Below are 23,516 nucleotides of genomic sequence, written 5' to 3'. Positions count from 1 at the left end.
AGTGCACCGCTGAACAATGAAAACAGTGAAACCTGTGTTGTTTGGGTCTCTCCTTCCACTCACTCCTTTCTGCTTCTATTTCTTCTTTCTTTTTTTTTTTTTTTAAAGGAGACACTAACAAAACTGTAGGATAGGAGGGGTACACCTCCACACAATTCCCACCACCAGATATCTATGTTCCATCCCCTCCACTGATAGCTTTCCCATTCTCTATCCCTCTGGGAGTATGGACCCAAGGTCATTGTGGGTTGCAGAAGGTGGAAGGTCTGGCTTCTGTAATTGCTTCCCCACTGAACATGGGTGTTGACTGAGCGATCCATACTCCCAGCCTGCCTCTCTCTTTCCCTAGTAGGGTGGGTCTCTGGAGAAGTGGAGCTCCAGGACACACTGGTGGGGTCCTCTGTCCAGGGAAGTCTGGACAGCATCCTGATGACATCTGGAACCTGGTGGCTGAAAAGAGAGTTAACATACAAAGCCAAACAAATTGTTGAACAATTGTGGACCTAAAGGCTGGCATAGTGCAGTTGAAGTGTTGGGGGGTACTCACTGCAGACTATTGTGTACTTTTGCTTTCAGGTATATATTTTGCCCTAGTTTATGGATACCTGTGAACATATGCTCAGGGCACCTGGTCTATATCTAGGTTTTGGGACTTTGTTAGGAAGTGAACCACCTGGGATGAAATTAGAGAATACTGGGGAGTTGGGCTGTAGCACAGTGGGTTAAGCGCAGGTGGCGCAAAGCACAAGGACTGGCATAAGGATCCCGGTTCAAACCCCGGCTCCCCACCTGCAGGGGAGTTGCTTCACAGGCGGTGAAGCAGGTCTGCAGGTGTCTATCTTTCTCTCCCCCTCTCTCTCTTCCCCTCCTCTCTCCGTTTCTCTCTGTCCTATCCAACAACGATGACAATAATAACTACAACAATAAAACAACAAGGGCAACAAAAGGGAATAAATAAATAAAATAAAATATTTTAAAAAAAAAGAAATAAGAGAATACTATGAAAGGAAAGGTTTCACCCGAGTAATGAAGCTGAAGGGTTGTCATTCCACACCTGAAGTCTCTGGACACAGTTTGAAGTGAAGCATGCTGAGGTGGCACTCGTTGCGTTGATTAGGTTGCGATCCACGGATGCAATATTATTTGATATGAATTGAGAGAAGCATGCAGGAAAGTGGGCCCTATCCTAAGGTTCCATGACTGGGGGAAATATAGGCTCTATAGTGGAAATGTGAGGTTCCTGCTGTCTTAGGGTTCAAGAAGACAATGGATAGTTATTGTTATCATCACATTATTTGGTAATTGGGTTAACTTTGTAAAGTCCCTTTGTTGGGATTTGCTGTACAATACCCAGCATCTTGTATATAGCTGTGCCACCGGTTGCTTCTGTTCTCCCTGGTCTAGGCTTTTGAGAGAGTCAACATATCAAAGACTCATCCTATGTATTAAAAAGACAGTCTCTGTTTCAAAAAGTTCGAGACATACAATCAATTTTTCCCCTCTCATATTAATTAAATAGTGATTTATATGACTACAATTTAATAGGAGTGTACATAGACACCATTCCCACCACCAAAAGACTGTGTCCCCTCCCACCCACCCACCCCCACTGCCTCCCTGGGAAGCTAAATGTCCACCCTCCCCCTCACCACAGGGTTTTTACTTTGGTGCCCTTCTCTCTCTCTCTCTCTCTCTCTCTCTCTCTCTCTCTCTCTCTGTATTTCTATCTTTAAAAGTATTACAAAAGATTTGTTTAAAAGCATCACACTTTCTCGTTTTAAAAAAAAGACAGTATACCTCCATTGATTGTTATTTAGATGTCTGGAATAAAGAGGATTAATTTTGTAGATTTTTACTGTAGAAATTCTAGGCTGATACACAGTCTTATAACATTAGCCCAAATTACTTCATGTCATATATACAGTTGCTTCTTCCAAATAAATAAAAGTCAGACCTACCTCAGAGGCAGATGTGACACTTTGTAATATAATCTATTTTCAAATGCTACTTTGTGTTTCTATTTGAAAAGAATGATTAATAATTTCCTAAATTTCTTGCTTCCATTACTAAAGTTATTGACAAATATGAAATCAGTGTAGATGTTCATTTTTATTATTTATTTAAACTGCATTGGAGAGGCACAATCAACACAATGTTTTCTCATGTTCTTTAAGTTAAAGATATTAAATAATTAGCCTCTTAAATAGACTTTTTTTGTAGGGCAGGGTAGATAGCATAGTGATTATGCCAGGAGATTCTCATGCCTGCGGCTCCAAAGTCCCAGGTTCAATCCCCTTCACCATCATAAATCAGTATTCAGGTTAAAAAACAAACAGGGTGAGGGTAGATAGCATAATGGTTCTGCAAAGAGACTCTCATGCCTGAGACTATGAAGTTCCAGGTTCTATCCCCCACACCACCATAAGCCAAAGCTGAGCAGTACTCTGGTAAAAATAATAAATAAATAAATAAATAAATAAATAAATATTTTGAAACTAACAAAACTTCTCTGATAGAGATAGAGAGAAATTAAGATGGAAGGGGATGATAGAGAGAGAGACCTACAACACTGCTTCAATGCTTGAGCAGGTTTTTGCCCTGCAGGTAGGACTGGGGCCAGGCTCATCAAGTGCCCATCCCCCCCACCCCATATATTTTTTAAGCCTGTTTATTTAGCTTGCTAAAGTTGATACATCCCACTTTTTCAGATTTGTTGTTGTTGTTGTTGTTATTGTTGTTTCAGGCATTTGCAGCCAAAAATAAAGCACCTTCATTTTGGTCTGTCAAAAATTAAAAGACAAAGCTACCTTAAAAAGGAATCCAGATTAGTGAGCACAGTATCTAGTGGCTAATTTAGAGCCTCCTCAAATGCTGAAAATATGGGAGAATTTTTATGAACATAGACAAGTAAAATTTTTATATTTCAACTGTAACTTAAAAATTACATCTTTTTTTAAGGGCAAAAAAAAAATGGGGCAAAATGGCCTCCAGGAGCAGTGGGTTTGTGGTGCAGGCATGGAGCCCCAGTGATAACCCTGTAGACAAAAAAATAATTGCATCTTTTGAAATTGATACAAGAAATTATAAAAGGCCTTATTTACAGAGGTGTTTGAACTTCATGTTGAGATTTCTTTTGAAGAATTCTTCTGATGGTCCATTTTTGCTTAATGTTCAAAATTAATAGGTTGACACAACCCCAAGACAGCAAACAGCACAGAATGACTCTTATACAGTACGTGCTAGTACTGAGTAGAGAAGCTAGTATTGAGGCGATAAACCTGAATATTGAGGCCTGGATGCTCTGTGAGACGTGGTGGCTTTTGTGAACAAATTCTGCTTTAAAATACACTTGCTGAATATGAAATAAGATTATTTTTTTAAGACTGTAAAGAGATGTCCCAGTAGTTTTAATCCCTAAAGGTGTTGTGTCATTTGCATCAACGCTGACATAAAATCTTAAGGGTTTTGATTTAAACTGAACATGCAGTCCAGTTTAACTATGGTGAAGTAAAATATGATTGGTCATGACATCATTTTAGTGCAGCAACAATGAGTTACCTATGCTTAAGCATAAATCTCTATGAATATGTAAGAGTCCTGCAAAGGCAAACCAAAAGCATGTGTAAGAAGCATGCCAAGTATGATAGAGTATCTCTTAGCTGTCTATACCCTGTGGCAAGGGCCAGAATATTAAGTCCCATTAGGGAAGCCTCTGTCACTTTTTTAGTCACTATAGTAGCATCAGATCCATACTACCAGAGTCTTTGTGCTATTCTTGTGAGACCTGGAGCTATAATAATCTCAAGGCAGATAACTATTAAAAAGGACTGTCATGCTACAAAAAAGAGAAATCATGACAGAGAAAGTTATAGATATAAACTGAGACAAGTTAAATCAGTAGAGACAGAAATCATCTCCAGATATTATGGTTTGGAGGTCATTTCACCCCTCACTAACTTAAATAAAATTCAGGAGTTGCTAAGTTCATACTTAAAGTTAGTTTTGCTCAGTTTAACAAATACTGTGGCCATTCTTTAAGGGAGGAAAGTCTCCATGTACACCAGTGATTTTTTTTAAGTATATTTTCTTTATGCAACTTTTTAAAATATGATAGTGTATAAACCCAGAATAACTGTTAGACTTCTTATATACTTTTACATCAGTCCACACTGACTTTATTAGGACCAATGTAGTGTATACTCAGAGGGCATACAGTCATCTAGCCCCATTCCACAAAGAGGATATAGGAATATCCTGGTCATTCATTCATTCATTCATGAGAGAGATAGCAGGAGAGAAAGAACCAAACATCACTCTGGTACATGTGCTGCCGGGGATGGAACTCGGGACCACATGGTTGAGAATCCAATGCTTTATCCACTGCGCCACCTCCCGGACCACAAAATAATCGTGTTTTAACAGAAAACTACAATATGATTTGATCAGAATGTCCTCAATTTCTTAGTCTGTCTTAAACAATCTAAAGTTAACCTTAGACCTCAGTAGAAAATGAACTTGCCAGGCCAGTGAAGTAGCTCACTTGGATAATGTGCTGCTTTGCCATGTGTTCAACCCAAGTTCAAGTTTGGGCTCCACCACAGTGAAGGGAACTTTGGTGCTCTGGCCTGTGCTCACCTGCCTCCCCCCACCCCCCATCTGATGTGTATTGATTTACTGAAATCACTAGAGTTTGGAAGTATTAATATGACACTGCTCAACATAGATGTTTTAAAATGTCATAATAGCACGTGGGAATGCCTTTCCATTTTAGATTTGAAATCATATTCTTATTTAGAACGGAATTTTTACACTGTCATACTGTTATTTAAAGACATGTAACTTTTGGTGCATGATAGTGGGAAAAGATCCAAGTTCGGGTGAGAGTTTTTTGCAGATACATATGAAGGGGAGATGAGAACTTGTACCTGTGCCAGCAACTGTGCTGTAAATCATTAACCCCCGAATGAAGTGATCTGGAAAAAAAGAAAAAAAAAAAGTAGCTTTAAGTACAGTTTTTATTACCTATACTGCATCTTCAATTTTAGAAATATATTAATTAGTGTGGTCCAGGAGGTGGCGCAGTGGATAAAGCATTGGACTCTCAAGCATGAGGTTCTGAGTTCAATCCCTGGCAGCACACATACCAGAGTGATATCTGGTTCTTTCTCTCTCTCCTCCTTTCTCATTAATAAATAAAATATTTTTTAAAAAAGAAATATATTCATTAGATTTCACAACAAATTAAAAACTTGCTATGTTTGATATTTTTGAGATTTCTTAACAACAAACCTTTATTTCTTATGTAAATCAGTAAAAAGATGTGAAAAGTCTTAGGCCTATTTCAAAATGCCCCTATTTATCTAAGGATGTTGGAGACCTGGGTTTTAATAGAAGCTTACTATTAATTCTTTATTTACAAGAGACTATCAGGGTTAGCATGCATGTCAGATAACTGTATTGTCTCTTTGGATATACTTGTGGAAGAATTCTGTTTTATAAAGAAAAATGGAGAGTTGATAAATGTCCTTTTTCAGAGTACTCATGATAATTCTCCTCTCAAATTTGTTCACTTAAGTGTGTTACCACTTTTTAAGATGCTGTCTGGTGCTTAAATCACAGTAACTAAAGGTCATTATTCATAACGGAACTAAAAAGTTTTCAGTACTGGCAGCAACATTTGAGTTATACTTGAGGTCTTAGACTTTTTAGCATGTTTAGTTTCTTTTCATTTCTTATTAGTACTTTTCAGAACTTAATAGTCTTCTGCACCCTCCTCCAACAAGAACTCTCCTCTCTGTTCAACATCAGAAGCATTTTCCTCTTTGGCATATGCTTTCTAGTTCCCCAAGCAGAATAAGCAAATTGGAAAGTTCAGCTGTCATTCTTGGAAGGTCATAGATCACACTAGCAGCCTGAGTAATCCAAGAGGTTTTAAGTATCATAGCATTTAGTTTAAAGTGAAATTTGCTCTGACAGGGCTGGCAGACCAATAGGAAAAAGAAATATTTGTGCTTGGAGAAGTGCATATGTAGAGACCAAGAGTATAACTGATGGCTGGAAGTGATTTCAGTCTAAAAAAACAAATCATTAAGAGAGTGCGTAGGGGTAAAATACACAGTTCATATTTTAAAGAGTCTCAAAATGAACCAGCAACTAAGGTTAGCATTACATAGTAATTAGCTGTGCTATTCCGTCTTTAACTCACTCAGAACCAAATTACACTATCACTGTGAAAACACTGCCCTCTTATAGTCTCGACTTTAAGTGGACAGCGGTCATTTTTTTTTTATAACTTAAAAAACCAAGGTATTATGACAGGCTATATAAATGTTAAACCAGTAACATAGTTATTCAAAGGAGATGCTAATGAGTCCGTTTATTTACCTAGGGGTTACTTAAGCAACTCAGTGAGTTCTCCTAACATTTGGTTGTGTGAAATGAGGCGTTGCTTGATATTACAGAACTGCTGACTTTAAGAAGTCCTTGTACTTAATTTGAAGAAATATAAGTTAAAGATGACTATATGGCAGGCTTTCATTAACAAATTGCTACAAAAAGTGTCAGACCATTCATTAGAGGTTTGGGTAAATACTTCAGCATGATAATCACATCTGATATTTTCCATTAGGTTATCTATCTGTTAGAGTACATTTTCTGTTAATTGCTACAAATAAGGGAAAACACACAAAAAAACTATGCTTTAATGGTTCAGGTTGTTTCTTTTTAAGGCATTGTTCTCTTCCAGAAAGCCAACTTTTGAGTCTTTGGAATGCAAAGTTTATAAAATCCTTTCCTGAGATAAAAATAGGGAAGCTTCCAATGGAGGAGATGGGATACAGAACTCTGATCTTGGGAATTGTATGGAATCTTATCTCCCACTGTCTTGTCAACTATTTTTAAAGTACAATAAATAAATAAATAAATCCTGAATGTATAGTGCAGATAGTAAGAATAAAATGGAAGATACTTAAAACAAGACAGTCAACTGAGCTGTATTAAAAGGGCTCCTCTGGGGAATCAGGCAGTAGCGCAGCGGGTTAAGCACACATGGCACGAAGCTTAAGGGCGTAAGGATCCCGGTTTGAGCCTTGCCTCCCCACCTGCAGGGGAGTCCCTTCATAAGCCATGAAACAAGTCTGCAGGTGTCTATCTATCTCTCCCCCTCTGTCTTCCCCTCCTCTCTCCATTTCTCTGTGTTCTATCCAACAACAACGACATCAATAAAAACTACAATAGTAAAACAACAAGGGCAACAAAAGGGAATAAATATTTTTTAAAAAGGGCTCCTCTTATATAGATACATAGAAAATGCGGCCAAGTGTAAGAAAAACTTACTGTTTCTGGCCACATTCACAGAAATTCTTAAGGAAACACCCCAAATGCTACAAATGTAATGTAACAAAAGAACCAGCCTTAAGAAAACTGATGGCAGAGGAGAATGCGACTGGATCCTGTACTTGAAAGTCTGGAACTTCAAAGGGCTACCTTTTTCATCAGTTGAAAAGAGGACTAGGTGATTTTAATTCATCAGCACAGAGAAGTAACTAAGATGTGTCTCCTGCCAAGTATGCTCAAAGGAAAATCACCGCAAAAAGTAGTCACATGAAGGGGGTTAGAGTTATACTATTTTTCTAAAGGAGACCCAAGTCAAGAAACTCACTGAAATGGATTCAGGACTGTAGAAGTATTAATGGGTATTGATGTATTATTAAAAAATAAAATAAAGGGGTTCGGGCGGTAGCGCAGTGAGTTAAGTGCACATAGTGTGAAGTGCAAGGATCTGCCTAAGGGTCCCGGTTCGAGCCCCCAGCTCCCCACCTGCAGGGGAGTCGCTTCACAAGTGGTGAAGCAGGTCTGCAGGTGTCTATCTTTCTCTCCCCCTGTCTAACTTCCCCATCTCCATTTCTCTCTGTCCTATCCAACAACAGCGACATCAATCACAAGAATAATAATAATCACCAAAACGATAAAACAACAAGGGCAACAAAAGGGGAAAAAATTAGCCTCCAGGAGCAGTGGATTTGTGGTGCAGGCACCGAGCCCCAGTGATAACCCTGGAGGCAATAAATAAATAAATAGATAAATAAAGTCACTAGTAATCTATTTATTTTGGGTTTTGTACAAGTAGTTTTGGTATTTTTAATAGAGGGGCAGAGAGAGAATAGTGAAAGAGACCACCAACCCCAACTGACAGATTTTTTTTTTTTGTTTTTGTTTTTACTAGAGCATAGTTTAGCTCTAGTTTATGGTGGTGCAAGGGATTAAACCTGGGACCTCTAGTGCCTCAGACATGAGAGTTTTTTTCATAACCATTATGCTATCTCCCCTGCTCCACATCTTTTTCTTTAAAAACTAGTCTTACATTTCAAATGAGTACTTTAAATATTTAGACTCACTTCTAAATATTTAAATATCTCCCACTATTAATATCATTTGCCCTTAATTTGGGAGTTTACTTTAATTTCACTTCACTGAAAGTATGAATCTTGAAGGGTTTTAGCTATTTAGCTTTATCATAATAAAAGGAAAATTGATAGTCTTGCAGATAAATGATTAGATGTGGAAATGACAAATTTGATATATGTTGGTAAGGCTCATTTAAAGGTTGCTGAATATCCCCACTTGCAGGGGGAAGCTTCATGAGTGATGAAGTAGAGCTACAGGTGTCTCCCTCCCACTCTATCCCCCTTCTATCTCAGTTTCTCTCTGTCTCTCTTCAATAATTAAATAAATAATATTAACAAAACAAACACCAAAAAACCACTGGGCACTATTGAATCATGCACTGGTAGAGCCCCAGCAATAGACCTGGTATCAAAAATTAAAGTTTTAAAAAACAAAGTTGCTGAATATTTGTCATTGTCAATACAAGGCTGAAATGTAGCACATGTAAGCAATCTATATTTAGCACATAACTTTATAGAAGTAGTACTCACAGATTCAGTGACCATTTTGTAAATTTTAGTTATTTAACACACAAACATAGTTACATTTTTTTCAGTGCCCATTAACAACCAGTGTCTTTTATCAGGATGGGATGGTGCAGTTCCCCTCTCACATTTTACAAAGCTTTGTTGCATATAATAAAAGGTTCCTACTTAGCTCTAACTAAATTATTTTACATTTATAAGATACATTATATGCGAGAACAGTGGAGACCACATTTAAAACTCTATAGTAGAGAACATGACGTTCAGTGATAAGACAAGTTCTCCATCTAGTGGTTGAGCTCTAAATTACAAGCATATAAAGGCTACACAAATGTTAGGCATTATCTTATTTTTTTTTTTAATTTTTATTTATAAAATAGAAGTATTGACAAGACTATAGAATAAGAAGGGTACAATTCCACACAGTTCCAACCCCTAGAACTCTATATACAATCCCCTTCTTTCATAGGTTTCCTACTCTTTATCCCTCTGGGAGTATGGACCCAGGGACATTATGGGGTGCAGAAGGTGGGAGGTCTGGCTTCTGTAATTGCTCTCCCACTGAACATGAGCATTGACAGGTCGATCCATACTCCCAGCCTATCTCTCTCTTTCCCTAGTGGTGTGGGGCTCTGGGGAGGTAGCATCATCTTATTTAATCCTTTCCACTACATGTAGAGGATTGCCAGTGCCTCAGTTGCTTGAAGAAGTATAGTCTCGTATTGAAGGGGCAAAACTTGGTTAATTTCTTTTTTTCCCTGAGCCTGAAATCTGATATGCCAGTGGATCCCAGTTATTGTCTGGGGAGAAGATGTTATGGCTGGAAAAAGGACCAGAAAGCTGGATGAGGGAAGAGAGTAGTTCCCTAATATGAGAAAGGGATATAAATATTGTTGACTGTAAACCCCATCAATTTTATGTGATCTGGGGCCCATATTCAACTTAGGAGACTATGTGACCTCTGCATCCCTGTAGATATGAACTCACATTCTGTGGTCATAAGTAGGAACATTCCATGCTCCCCCAATATTGACCCATCTTACTCAGGTATAGCGTAGAGTATGTTGTCTATCCTCCCTTCGGAGGATGGAACATTCTCTACCATTGTTGATCCAAGTTGAGGGCAAGGTCCGATGGGGGCCCACAAAGGGGTCTATTGTGTTGTTCCTGATAGAGATGACCGGTAGCAATGGAGAGAGGAATTTATTTGAGGTCTGGGCCCATCATGTCTGTTTGGGAATCTCAGGACTCCCCAGTTAGGGCCCCAGCTGATGGAATGGCCTGATAGTAACTAAAGAGTCATCATGAAAGTATGCCAGTCTCTTGCCCTTATTCAGCTTTTGCAGTCCTTGCTTTGATGAGGTTAGCTTTGGAGTGAGTCAGAGAAGTATAATAGGAAGTAGGTGAGGAGAGTATCTAAGTCTAAGTAGACACTATTTCATTATGAACTTGATACTGACTCACTACAGACTATTGTGTTCCCATCCCCTCCATTGGAAACTGCAGTGGTTCTCCCACAGTCACAGATATGGATTGACTATTATTTCTATAATGATCTACAGTTATATCTAAATCTATTTATATATCTAACTATATTTGCCTCTTCCTTTCTTCCTTTCTTTCTGTGGTCCTGCCTTCTCTTCCCTTCCACATCACACCTATACCTTTTCTTTCTCTGATAAGAGAAACAGTGCCTGGCCTCCTTTGTTTTTTTCCAGATTTGTTTCCCTTTCAGTGATGGTATAAAAACAAGATTCCTGGGGCCAGGCGGTAGTGCACCTGGTTAAGCACACACATTACAGTGCACAAGGAGTCCAGTTCAAGTCCCTGGTCCCCAACTGCAGGGGGCAAAGTTTCATGAGTGGTGAAGCAGGACTGCAGGTGTCTCTCTGTCTCTCTCCTTCTTTATCTCCTCCTCCCCTCTCAATTTCTCTCCATATCTATCCAATAATAAATAAATAAAATCTAAAAATAAATAAATAACAAGATTCCTGGTGTACTGCATCAAAGTAAAAGACTGTGGTCATGGGGGAGGGCTCAGGTCCTGGAACATGATCACAGAGGAGGACCCAGTGGGGGTTGTATTGTTATGTAGAAATGTTATGCATGTACAAACTATTGTATTTTACTGCTGACTGCAAACCATTGAATCCCCCAGTAGAGAGAGAGAGAGAGAGAAAGAAAGAAAAAACAAAGGGGAAAAAAATCAAGTGTATCTGCCTAACACTCATCTCTGTATAAAAATACAGATTAGAAATGAAGGGACAGAAACAAAGATCCTCCCACACCTATATACATCTAACTTTTGATAAGAAGTCCAAACTATGAAATGGAGATTTGTTTTTCAACAAATGGTACTGGGAAAAATGGGTGTAAATCTGTGGAATAGCAGAGTATGTTGACCCTGCCTCCCTTTGGAGAGTGGGGCAGTTTCTACTGTTGCTCTACATTGATGGCAAGGTCCTGTGGAGGCCCACAAGAGGGTTTATGATGTTGTTCCTGGTGGAGGTGACCAGTGATGGTGGAGAGAGGGATCTGTCAGACCTCCCACAAAGATCCTTGGTCCCTACTCCCAGAGGCATAAAGACTTAGGGACACTTCCATGGAGGGCATGGGATACGGAACTCTGGTGGTGAGAATGGCATGGAATTGTACCCCTCTTATCCCACACTCTTGTTAATCATTATTAAATCACTAATAAAAATTTTAAAAAGGGCTTAAAAAAAAAAACAAGATTATTCCTGGTGACAAATGTTTTGGGTCCTGGTGGAATGGGGGTGCAGAGCCCTCTGGTTTACTTCCCCTATTACTTACCCCTCTGGGAGTATGGACCAGAACTCTTCTCAGGGTGCAGAAGATGAGAGTTCTGGCTTCTGTAATTGCTTTTCCACCAGACATGGACATTAGCAGGTGGATCCATACCCGCAACCTGTTTTTATATTTCCCTAGTAGGGTAGGGTTCTGGAGAGGTGAAGCTCCAGGACACATTGGTGAGGTCGTCTGCCCAAGGAAGTCAGGTTGGAGTCATAGTTCAGAGCTCTCTGCTCATCTTCCACTAACACTTCCCCCATCCGGGAATATGGACCAATGTTCTTTATGGGGTGCAGAAGGTGGGAGCTCTCGCTTCTGTAATTGCTTCTCCGTTTGGACATGGACATTGGCAGGTTGGTCCTTACCCTAGTGGGGTAGAGGTCTGGAGAGGTGAGGTCCTGGGACACCTTGGTAAGGTTGTCTGCTCAGAAAGTTCAGGATGGAATCATAATAGGACCCCAAGATATGCTTTTTATTTGACCTCTGTTGCATGCAGTGGAGATTGGTGTAGGTTACACTGGCAGACCCATCCATGTCCTCTGGGAAAAAGAGCCCAGATTTATTTTTTCTTCACCTATGAAGTCCTAGTTCTCTAAGTTTTATCTGTGCATGTAATCAAATATTTTTGAATGCCCACTCCATACAGTAGCAGATGCAGTGCTAGATGTTGCCAGTAAGGCAATGAATTACATAGCTTTTGTGGCTTTACATTCTAGTAAAGGGATAGTAAATAAATAAACAAATAAATAAAGTAAAAACAAAACAAAGTGCCAGCAAGTGACATATGCATTAAATGGAAGAAGATATTTACAGATTATACCTAGCAAGGAACTAATATCCAAAATATAGACATGATCCATAAAAATCAACTTGATAAGCGCACATGGCACGAAGCGTAAGGGCCGTCTTAAGGATCTTGGTTTGAGCCCCCAGCTCCCCACCTGCAGGGGAATCGCTTCACAGGCGGTGAAGCAGGTCTGCAGGTGTCTGTCTTTCTCTCCCCCTCTGTCTCCCCTCCTCTTTCCGTTTCTCTGTCCTATCTAACAACGACAACAATAACTATAACAACAAAGACAACAAAAGGGAAAATAAATAAATAAATAAATTTTAAAAATCAACTTGAATCTTAAAGAGGCAGAAGACCTGAGTATGCATTTCTTAGAAAACATACAGATGGCAAATAAGCCTCTGCAAAGATGTTCATGCTTTCTTTTTAGGGAACTGGTAAATCAGAACAGCAGTGAGCTTTCACCTCATACCTGTGAGATTGGCTGTCACTTCCAAAGAAAAATAAGTGCTAGAGAAAATGGGGAGAGAAGGAAATCTTTACATATTGTAGGTGGGAATATAAATTGGTATATGGCATAAGCCATTCTGGAAAATAACATGGTGATGATCCTAAAACAAAAAGAAATTCCATAGAACCCAGTTGTCCAACACCTGGGGCATTTACTAAAAAACAAACAAACAAAACAGACCCCCTCCCAACACAAACACACTAATTTGAAGAGAGTTTTGTGCCCCTATACTTAAGCATCACTGTTGACAAAATCCAAGAACAGAAAGCAACCTGTATGACCGTCAGCCTACGAGAGGAGTGCAGATGTGATCCACACGCACAGTGGAATACTATTCAGCTATAAAGGAAGATTGAGTCTGGCCATTTGCAACAACATGGATAGATCTAGGGGGTATTATGTTTACTGAAATAAGCCAGATGGAGAAAGGAACACTATCTGATTTCACTCATATGGTATGTAGAGGAAAGAAACAGTTGAGCTAAAAAAAAAAAAAATTTGCACTGTAAAGCCAATTGTTGATACCCAGAAGGGAAGGGTAGTTGGAGGGAAGGACAGAACTCAGGACAAATGGGAGCACATGCTGATTTTCAGTCATGCTCACCTGAAGCCTATATAATGCTAAATGCAACTGCAGTTAAAAATATTTTGGTAAAGAAGTTTTCAAATCACAGATTATTAGAGTTTATAAAAAAAATCATCTGACTTGAATTTTTCCCTCTTTTCTCTTTGTCTCTCCTTCCTTCCTTCCTTCCTCCCTCCCTCCCTCCCCCTCTCCCTTCCTTTCTTCCTTTCTTTTTCCCTTCCTTTTTCTCTCTAGCATCCATTAATATATTCCTTATCTGCTCTGTATTCATTTTGATGTTTTGGGAATTTCAAGGAGGAAAGGATTGCTCTGCTTTTTGTCCAGTTAATAAAATAATGACAATACTTTTCACTTGTGCAGCACTTTTCATCCAAGGATTACTAAGTGCTTTACAAATATGCACTAATTAAACCTGACAGCCAGAGGTAGGTGGCTTTCTTCCTTTTGCACAGGAATGTCAGCTCAGGCACAGACCTCTGTCTAGTGAGAGTCTTGTGCCTGGAGTCCTCACAGGCTGCCATTGCCTTTGCGCTGCATGTGAAGCCTCACTTGTCATGTCTGGATATCCTTTCCCCTCCCAATTCATCCCCAGTTTAGAACTCTAATGAATGTTGTGAAAGTTGTGCTCAAAGCCTTATAAGTATACGAAAAATGTTGTCTCCTGCTTGTCGAATGCTAACTGGATATTTAAATGTTTCTTTAAAAATCTAGGTGTGGCCTTATTTTTGTTCGGTTTAAGCATACATTTGTTTTACTTATGGATAACTGTCATTTTCCTTTCTATTCAGACCATTGTTCTCCAGACATCAAACTTAATTAGTGGGTTTTTTTTTTTTTTTAGTATTGCTTTCCTAGTTGTGCTTTAACAGAAAAATAATTATTCACTTTAGAATTATATATTTCCAAGAAGAGATGTTTCATTTGGCATTCCTCTGATTTAAAGCTCAAAAATAGATCTACATATTGAGGAAAAAAGGTGTATAGCTAGCCTTGAAAAGAAGTGGGAGTAGCAATATATACTATTCTAAAGGGATATCCTTTTCTTTCCATGTAAGTGAAAAGATAGTATTTAATGGGGCCAGAAGATATCTCACCAGGTAGGATGTGTATGTACCTTGCCAGCTTAGAGCCTACATACCATATAGGTATTGCCATGGCTTCATAGGGAGCTCCAGTGCTATGGTATCTTTCCTTCTCTCTGCTCTGTGTGTCTCTGAATGAAAATACCCAGGAATCTGAAACCACACATGCATAGGCCCACTCACAAAAGTAGAAAAAAAAAAAAAAGCAAAAGCATATATAAACATAGAGACAACAGTGAGTGCAGTGTTAGTATGAATTCTGACGTCACCTGATAAACTCAGCTGAAGCAGAAAGCTAGGCAGGGCATGAACATGGGCAGCACACTGCAGCGTAGTAGCTCTTGGTCTCACGGTCTTTGGTGAGGGCACATAGTGTCTTTGTTGTAGCATGTGCACTCAACCAGGTGCACCACCACTCGGCCCCTTACATAGTGCCTTTGATACTGAGCTGAACATATTCAAGTGCTCAGAAGAGAATGAAAATTGCAAGGACTGGCTGAAGTAAGTCAAAAAGAAAAAAAAAAGGAAGGAAGGAAGGAAGGTATTGAAATGTATATAATCACCTTTACATAAGGGAGAGTTGTTTTTTTTATTTTATTTTTTATTATTGGATAGAAACAAATTGAGAGGGAAGGGGGAGATAGAGACAGACACTTACAGTACTGCTTCACCACTCATGAAGCTTTCCCCCTGCAAGTGGGTACTAGGGATTTGAACCTGGGTCCTTGCACACTGTGATATGTGTGCTTAACCAGGTATGCCCCCACCTGGTCCCCGGAGAATTGTTTTGATATGTATCCATTTTTTTTTAGTCTTAGTGCTTGAGGCAAAACAAACAAACAAAAAAACATTTCAACAGCTTAACAATTCCTCTAATTTTGAACGGATACACATGCATTTTAGTTCACAACTCCATTAACTTCTGAAACATCTCTAAAGCTGCCTCCATTGTGGTAAAGTCCTTCAACATAAAATATATTCTTTCTTCTTGTGGGACCAAGGTAGTGAGGCCATGATTCTAAAATTCAGACAAAATGTTCAGCTATCAGAAATTATGGACAGAGATTTTGATAGAGAAGTAACCCAAGAAGTTTATCTAGAGACTCATTACCAGTGCTAACCTAAAATATATTATCAGAAATTCTCTTCCTCTGGAAGAAAGACTTACATGAATAATAGACCCTGTGTGTATCTTGATTCTCTATGTTCAGGCTTTCATCCTATCCTAACTTACTTTCTATTTAAAATCTTAACATTTCATAGTTAATGTCTAATGTTACAACTTAATCTTATGTTGCATTGTGAAAGGAAGGTAGTGCCTCTCTCTGTGAATATGTTTAAGTCATGTTTAGATGTTGCCAGTAAAGAGAAAAGTATCCTCCCATCTCGTGTAACCTCAAATGACCTTATGTCATTTAAATATAAAACTTACATTTTTGCATTACAAATCATTTTCTTTAGTTGGAAATAAGCTCACCAGCATTCACTGCATGAGCCATGCATGAGCATGTTAAAGCTGCCACATTTGCCTGGCAAAAAAAAAACAAAACAAAAAACCTCTTGTCATTTTTGCTAAGTGTTGGATAGTTCTCTTGTCATTAGAACATGCTTTGGAGAACAAAATTTCTTCCAAATAATTAGAAGATGAAGGAATTTTTAATGGTAATAAGTCAAATTGTGCCCATTCTTTATAATTCTGAAAGCTGTTTCTGTAAGTAAGCAAAACCAAAATTTATAATTAACTCTTCCATTTAGTAATTTTTAGGCATCAGAAGAATTTGCAAATCTGGATAACTTTGTAAGATCCCTTATCTTAATTCTCTTAGGCATCAGCTACAGCATGATTTGGCCCTGAGATGTTATTGCAAACATTCAAAATTGCATTGCTTTACTAATAGTGAATTGTGCTGAGTCTTCATATGAAGCAAAAATCTTATTACACATAGCAAAACTCACTAGTTTTAATTTTATCATACCTTAGTGCATTACTGATAATTGCTAGCATGTAAACTGTTTCAGTATTCTGGGATAAAAACCATTATGAATGTAAGTCTTTAAAACTTTTCTGGTATGTCCTCCTCTTTGTAACGCATCTGACTACAGAGGCTTCTGACATTTGTAACAGGCATTGTTCCAAGTTAATAACATTTTGTTGATTGTTAACTTGAAGAAGAAAAATGATAACATACGTAATTTTTGTCGCTAGGGAGAACATCTCAAAGGTGTAAGATTCCAGTCCTCTTACCTATCTTGCATTGTGAATGCACGAGAAAATTAACTTCCTTTCTTTTTTCTCTGTTTAGCCTTGGAATGGACGGCTTTGGCCAGCCGGTGGGCATCCTCGGACGCCCTGCTACAGCCTACGGCTTCCGCCCTGATGAACCCTACTACTATGGCTTTGGCTCAAGATAGAATCACCCCCAGCTTTCTCCGAGTACTCAGACCTTTACAGCAGCCTGTGGATTGTTAGCTTAGTCCTGTGATCTAACAATGCATGTTGATACTACGGTGGTTGTGTTTCTTTTTCTTAGGCTGGTCCTTGCGCTTTGCACCACCTGTGTTTAACCCATTGTGCTACTGTTTCTTTTTCTATGTTGTTATCTGTAGATTAACTCCTCCCTTTTCTGTCCTGTGTTAAGTTAGGTTGATGATTGGCATTGCGCATTCATCAAAGCACATCTAGATGCTAAATAACATTCCCCATTAGGAAAAAAAAAGTGAATGCTGAAAGGCAGTGATTGGAAAACAAATGCTACATTATGTACACTAAGTGACTAATTTAATTTCTATTAAAAGAAGCATAAAGTACAAATGGATTAGCCAGTCATGTGTTTCTGTTTAATGTTTCATTAAGAGTGGCATGATTATAGGGTTGCCTGTGAGTTTTTTTTTTTTCCTGCTTCACCACCTGTGAAGCGAGTCCCCTGCAGGAGGGGGAGCCGGGGACTTGAACTGGGATCCAGTCCCTGTGCTTTGTGCCACATGCGCTTAACCAGCTGTGCTATCGCCCAATCCCCAGTGAACTCTTTGAGTATTATGTGTGATATACACTACCTTTCAAATTTACATAGAAAGGGCTGGAGATAGCTCACCCAGTAGGGGAATGTACTCTACCATGTGCAGAGCCCCAGGTTCTGACTCTGGCACTACATGAGAATACCATGGCACTGAGGAAAGCTCTGCATGGGGCAGAACAATGCCATGGGGTATTTCATTGCTCCCCTCCCTCCCCACCACCCGCCACCTCTGTCTCTATCCAAAATAAAAGAATAGAAAGATCAACCAGGGTGTGGTGAAGTCACACATGCACAAGGCCTTAGCACTGAATAAAAGTTTTTATACAAAGAATATTACCTTCTTAATTCCATGCCATGTACTTGAAAGACCACAGCTCAAAAGTTATTAACTAAGGGTTTTTAATTAGCAGTGGAACATGGACCTACCATAAATAGTCTCATCAGCAAGTTGAATTCATGAAATAGCAAGTCTGGGTATCAACTGGTATATGTGAAACAAGGTTAGTCTTGAGCTTTTAAACAAGATTCCATTGAGAATCTTTACTCAGAAGATAAGGTCTTTACTGTGCTAAGTAAGTATCTTATCTTTACTCTTGAGAGTAAAAACAAAGTCTCCCCCTCATTTCCTTGGTGCCATCAGCCTTTTAACTCAGAATCAATGCCCCATTTTCTCCCTGGCTAAAATTGGGATCTTTATAATTATAGTTCCCCTGTGCACATTATTAAATTGGTTGTTTTCTTTGCTAAACCATCTGATGCTGGTTTACTCTTTTAGCCCTGAAGAGTCCTGCAGGCTAAGAATTTTCCTGTGCTCTTACACATCTTTCATAGCAGGAGTGCAGTACCAACGTATTATTAAAATAATTAAATTTCTGTTATTTCATACTTATTTTCACAAAGGTATATTTATTCCATATATGTATAATTGTATATATAAATAAAAAATAGTGTTATCTCATACCAAGAATAAAACCAGTTAGTGACTAACATTCATACACAATACAAAGTCTTAATCACTGAGATTGAGTTGTCCCATATTCTAAAAATAAACCACTTTTTTTTTTTTTAAAAAAAGAGGATATATCAAATAGTTAAAGAATGCCTCAAAACACAGCATATACCCCTACATTTGCATTAGGAAATACATACAGACAGAAAATGCAGATAAGTATTTTTACATAAACATCCTCTGTCAGCTTAACAAACTTGTGTTATTCCTATGCAGACAAACTTCTGCAGCCTCCAGTCTCAGCCTCTTGTAAATTGTCCTGTGCAGTGACAGTTGCTGTGCTGTTGTCACACCTGACATGTCATACATGCATGATGGCCTAGTTGACAGACTGCACCCCAGACTTCAGCTTATTTCCAGTGCCCCGACTATACTGTGGGTTTGCTTAGAAACTCCTTGTTGAAGAATCTTCTTGCCTCCACACTACTGAGCGAAACTGAGCACCGAGACGGGTTCTGTCTTCTGTACTCAATGCTTTCCACAATGGCATTCTGAATCACCTGCAGAGAGGCCAAAGGTGCTCAGTTAGGGCTGCTGTGAACTCATTTAAAATCAGCTTGACTAAGAAAAAGACCTAGCCCATTTTTTACAAACCCCCCCCCCCCCACCATCGGGAAGGTGATGAGAGGAACAGAACTATTAATCTTGAATGTATGTTCTTTCCAGTGAGTGGACAAGTAGGACTGAGGGGTCAGAAAGAAATAATAAAACCAGAGTTAGAAATGAGCCACATACACACACAAAAAGACTATACAGTGTGCTTCTGAACCACATCTAAGTCACTGAACAAGTCAAAAGGAAACTTAAAAATTACTTGGAGACCAATGAAAATGAAGATACCAACTACCAGACCTTGTGCGATGCAGCAAAAGCTGTCCTAAGAGGGATGTTTATAGTGATACAGGCCCACATTAACAAAGAGCAAAGATCTCAAATAAACTAGCTGATATCGTAACCAAACCAACTAGAGAAGGAGCAACAAAATGACACAAAAGTTGACAAGACCAAGGAAATAGCAGAAATTAATGAAACAGAAAACAGATTATCTAAAAGGTTAATGAAACTAAAGCTAGTTGTTCAAAAGGATAAGCAAAATAAACCACTGGCTAGACTCACAAAAAGAAAGCAAGCTATGGTAAAAATCAATCAAGCCTGAGAGAGATGAAATTACAACCAAAGATGAGATACTAAGAATTATACGTGTGGGGTGGGGGCAGGCATTGGCACACCTAGTTAAGCACACGTATTACCATGTGCACGAACCCGGGTTCAAGCCCCCACTCCCCACTTGCATGAGCGGGTGCTTTACAAGCAACGAAGCAGGTCTACAGGTATTTACTTAACCTCTCTTCCCCATCCCTCTCAATTTCTCTCTGCCTTATCAAGTATAATAGAAGAAGGAAAAAAAAGGAAAACTGTCCACTGGAACCAGTGCATTTGTAGTACTGGCACTGAGCCCCAGTGAAAACCCTGGAGGCAAAAAAAAAAAAAAAATCATACATGAATATTATTAATACCTATATGCAAATAAATTGGACAAACTAGATGAGATGGATGCATTCCTAGAGTCGCACCACCTGCCAAGCTTAATCCCAGAGGAAGTATTAACTAGAGCAGGTTAATCACTTCTACAGAAATTGAATCAGCAATCAAAGATTTCCTCAAGATTAAAAGCGCAAGTCCAGATGGCTTTACTAACAAATTGTATAAGCCTTTCAGAGAACACTAATTCTCCTCAAACTCTTCCAAAAAAACTGGAGGGAATCATTTCCAAACACACTTTATGAGACTAACATCCATCACTGATCTCCAAAGCAGGTTAAGACTACAAAAAAGAAGAAAAAAAATTACAGACCTATATCCCTGATGAGCATTGGTGCAAAGTCCTCAACAAAATTTTGACAAATTGAATCTAATAACAGAATAATTTAGCAAGATAAAGTGGGATTTATCTGTGGGAAACAGATGGTTCAATCTTCATAAGTCAAAAGGCATTTGACAAGATCCAACATCCATGTGTGATAAAGATCCTTCAGAAACTGATTAGGGGGCTGGGTGGTGGCGCACCTGGTTGAGTGCACATGTTACAGTGTGCAAGGACCCAGGTTCGAGCCTCCGGTCTCCACCTGCAGGGGGAAAGCTTCCTGAGTGGTGAAGCAGGGCTACCAGTATCTCTCTCTACCTCTCTATCTCCCCCTTCCCTCTCAGTTTCAGGCTGTCTCTATCCAATAAATAAAGATAATTAAATAAAAATTAAAAATTCTGATTAGAAGGATAATTCCTCAATTTAATAAAAGCCATGTATCACAAATTCACAGCTAAAATCATTCTCGGTGGGGAAAAGCTGAAAGCTTCCCCCCTAAAATTGAGAAAGAGACAAGGATGTCCACTATCACCACTATTATTCAACATAGTCCTCAAGGCCCTTGCCACTACAATCAGACAAGAGATATACATATATAAATATAAAGATATACAGGTATACATACTAGAAATGAAGAAATCAAGCTATCACTATTTGTTGATGACAGTGTATCTTGAGAACCCCAAAGATTTCACCTAAAAACACATACACGAATGAACAAAGCACTTATGAGAAAAAGGGGGGGATGGAGCTACACGAATGAACAAAGCACTTATGAAAAAAAAGGGGGTGATGGAGCTATCATGCTCCCCAGCTTAGGGGAGTTTATACTACAAACCAACAGTAATTAGCTATTGGAATAAAAATGGACACTTCGATCAATGGAGCAGAATCAAGAGTCCACATATAGACAATTACCTAATATATGACTTAGGTACTAAAAGGATTCATGTACAAATGGTACAAATGGTACTAGGAAATCTGGACAGCCAAATACAGACAATAACTTGGATCCACCTGCATATCAGATGTCAGGCTCAGAAAAAAAAAAATCTAGTATAGTCATGGGCCCTTTGGAATATAACGAAAATAGGCCTACTAGCTATCTACAAAATGGAGACCCCCCCTAAATCTTCATCTGCAATATTTCAGCCTTTAGGTTCATGATTAGTTAATTTGTTTGGCTTTATATGTAAACTCTTTTTTCAGCCATCAGGTTCCAGATGCTAATGTGATGCCAACCTGACTTCCCTGGGCAGAAGACCCCACTAATGTGTCCTGGAGCCCCACTTCCCCAGAGCCCCGCCTCCACTAGGGAAAGAGACAGGCTGGGAGTACGGATTGACCTGCCAATGCCCATGTTCAATGGGGAAGCAATTACAGAAGCCAGACCTTCCACCTTCTGCACCCCATAATGGCCCTGGGTCCATACTCCCAGAGGGATAAAAAAAAAAAAATAGTGAAGCTATCAAGGAAGGGGATATATGCCCTGGGTCCATACTCCCAGAGGGATAAAAAAAAAATAGTGAAGCTATCAAGGGAGGGGATGGGATACAGAGTTCTGGTGGTGGAAATTGTGTGGAGTTGTACCCCTCTTACCCTGTGGTTTTTGTCAGTGTTTCCTTTTTATAAATAAAAATTAAAAAAAAAAAGTGAAACTAGACTACCACGTAACACCATATACCAAAATCAAACCAAAATGGATCAAAGACCTGGATGTTAGACCAGAAATTCTAAAATATATAGAAGAAATGTCAGTGAGAGGATCTTGACATCAAAAATGTATTTGGAGACTCAACCCCATGGGCATGTGAAATGAAAACAAATAAATGATATTACATCAAAATAAAGAGTCTACACATTAAAAGCATATTACCTAAGAATAAACAAGAATAAATCTAGTAAAGGGTAGAAGATATTTACACACCACACATCTGACAAGCAACTGACATCAAATATCTACAAAGAGCTCATACAGCTCAACAAAAGAAAAATAACAACCCAATAATAAGTGGAGCAAAGAACTAAATAGTTCTCCAAAGAAGATACTCATGGCCCATAGGCATAGGAAGAAATGATCCAATTCACTTATCATTAGAAAAATAAAAGTTAAAACTCCACCAAAATTCCATCTCATACCTGTGAGAATGGCCTACATCAACAGATCAGGAGATGAAAGGTGTTGACAAGGTTGTGGAGAAATAAAGGACTCTGCTGCACTGTTGGTGGAATGTAGCAGCCCTATTAGAAGACTATGGATGGAGAGTCCTTAAACAAGTAAAGATGGAATTCGTAGGATCTAGCAACCCCACTCTTAGGCATTGATCCAAAGGGCATGCAAACACTAATTTGAAGGGATATATGCACCCCCCCCCCGTGTTCATAGCTGCATTATTTACAGTCATCAAAGAGTGGAAGCATCCTAAATGTTCATTGACAAGTGACCAGATAACACAGCTGTGAAATATATACTGCGTGGAATACTACTCTGTGGTAAAAAAAAAAAAAAAGGATGGTATTGTATGCTTTGTGACAAAATGGATAGAACTGAGGTAATTATGTTTAGTGAATAAAATAAATAGATGAACGTAGACAATTACTAGGGAGTCCGGTGGTAGCGCAGCGGGTTAAGTGCAGGTGGCGCAAAGCGCAAAGACGGGTGTAATGATCCTGGTTTGAGCCCCTGGCTCCCCATCTGCAGGGGAGTCGCTTCACAGGCGGTGAAGCAGGTCTGCAGGTGTCTTTCTCTCCCCCTCTCTGTCTTCCCCTCCTCTCTCCATTTCTCTCTGTCCTATCCAACAACGACAACATCAATAGCAACAACAATAAGAAAAACAACAAGGTGGAGTCGGGCAGTAGTGCAGCGGGTTAAGTGCAGGTGTCGCAAAGTGCAAGGACTGGCATAAGGATCCTGGTTCG

The 23,516-nt window shown here is 39.1% G+C and overlaps 2 protein-coding genes across 7 annotated transcripts in view; one reads left to right on the top strand and one right to left on the bottom strand.

Annotated features, from left to right (window-relative positions):
- Positions 1-17,523, top strand: part of KIFAP3 (kinesin associated protein 3) — a 127,048-nt gene extending 109,525 nt beyond the window's left edge. For all 5 annotated transcript variants that reach the window (XM_060197862.1, XM_060197866.1, XM_007523791.3 and 2 more), the window contains one exon: positions 17,011-17,523. In XM_060197862.1, coding sequence (XP_060053845.1) covers positions 17,011-17,119 — 109 coding nt within the window. In that variant the 3' untranslated portion in view covers positions 17,120-17,523. The remainder of the gene's footprint in view (positions 1-17,010) is intronic.
- A 1,087-nt stretch (positions 17,524-18,610) lies between these two features.
- Positions 18,611-23,516, bottom strand: part of PLA2G4A (phospholipase A2 group IVA) — a 140,555-nt gene continuing 135,649 nt past the window's right edge. For both annotated transcript variants that reach the window (XM_007523792.3, XM_060197867.1), the window contains one exon: positions 18,611-19,233. In XM_007523792.3, coding sequence (XP_007523854.1) covers positions 19,102-19,233 — 132 coding nt within the window. In that variant the 3' untranslated portion in view covers positions 18,611-19,101. The remainder of the gene's footprint in view (positions 19,234-23,516) is intronic.

This window comes from Erinaceus europaeus, chromosome 9, assembly GCF_950295315.1.
Source record: "Erinaceus europaeus chromosome 9, mEriEur2.1, whole genome shotgun sequence".
In the NCBI taxonomy this organism is placed as follows: Eukaryota; Metazoa; Chordata; class Mammalia; order Eulipotyphla; family Erinaceidae; genus Erinaceus; species Erinaceus europaeus.
This window is presented reverse-complemented; position numbering and strand designations above follow the sequence as displayed.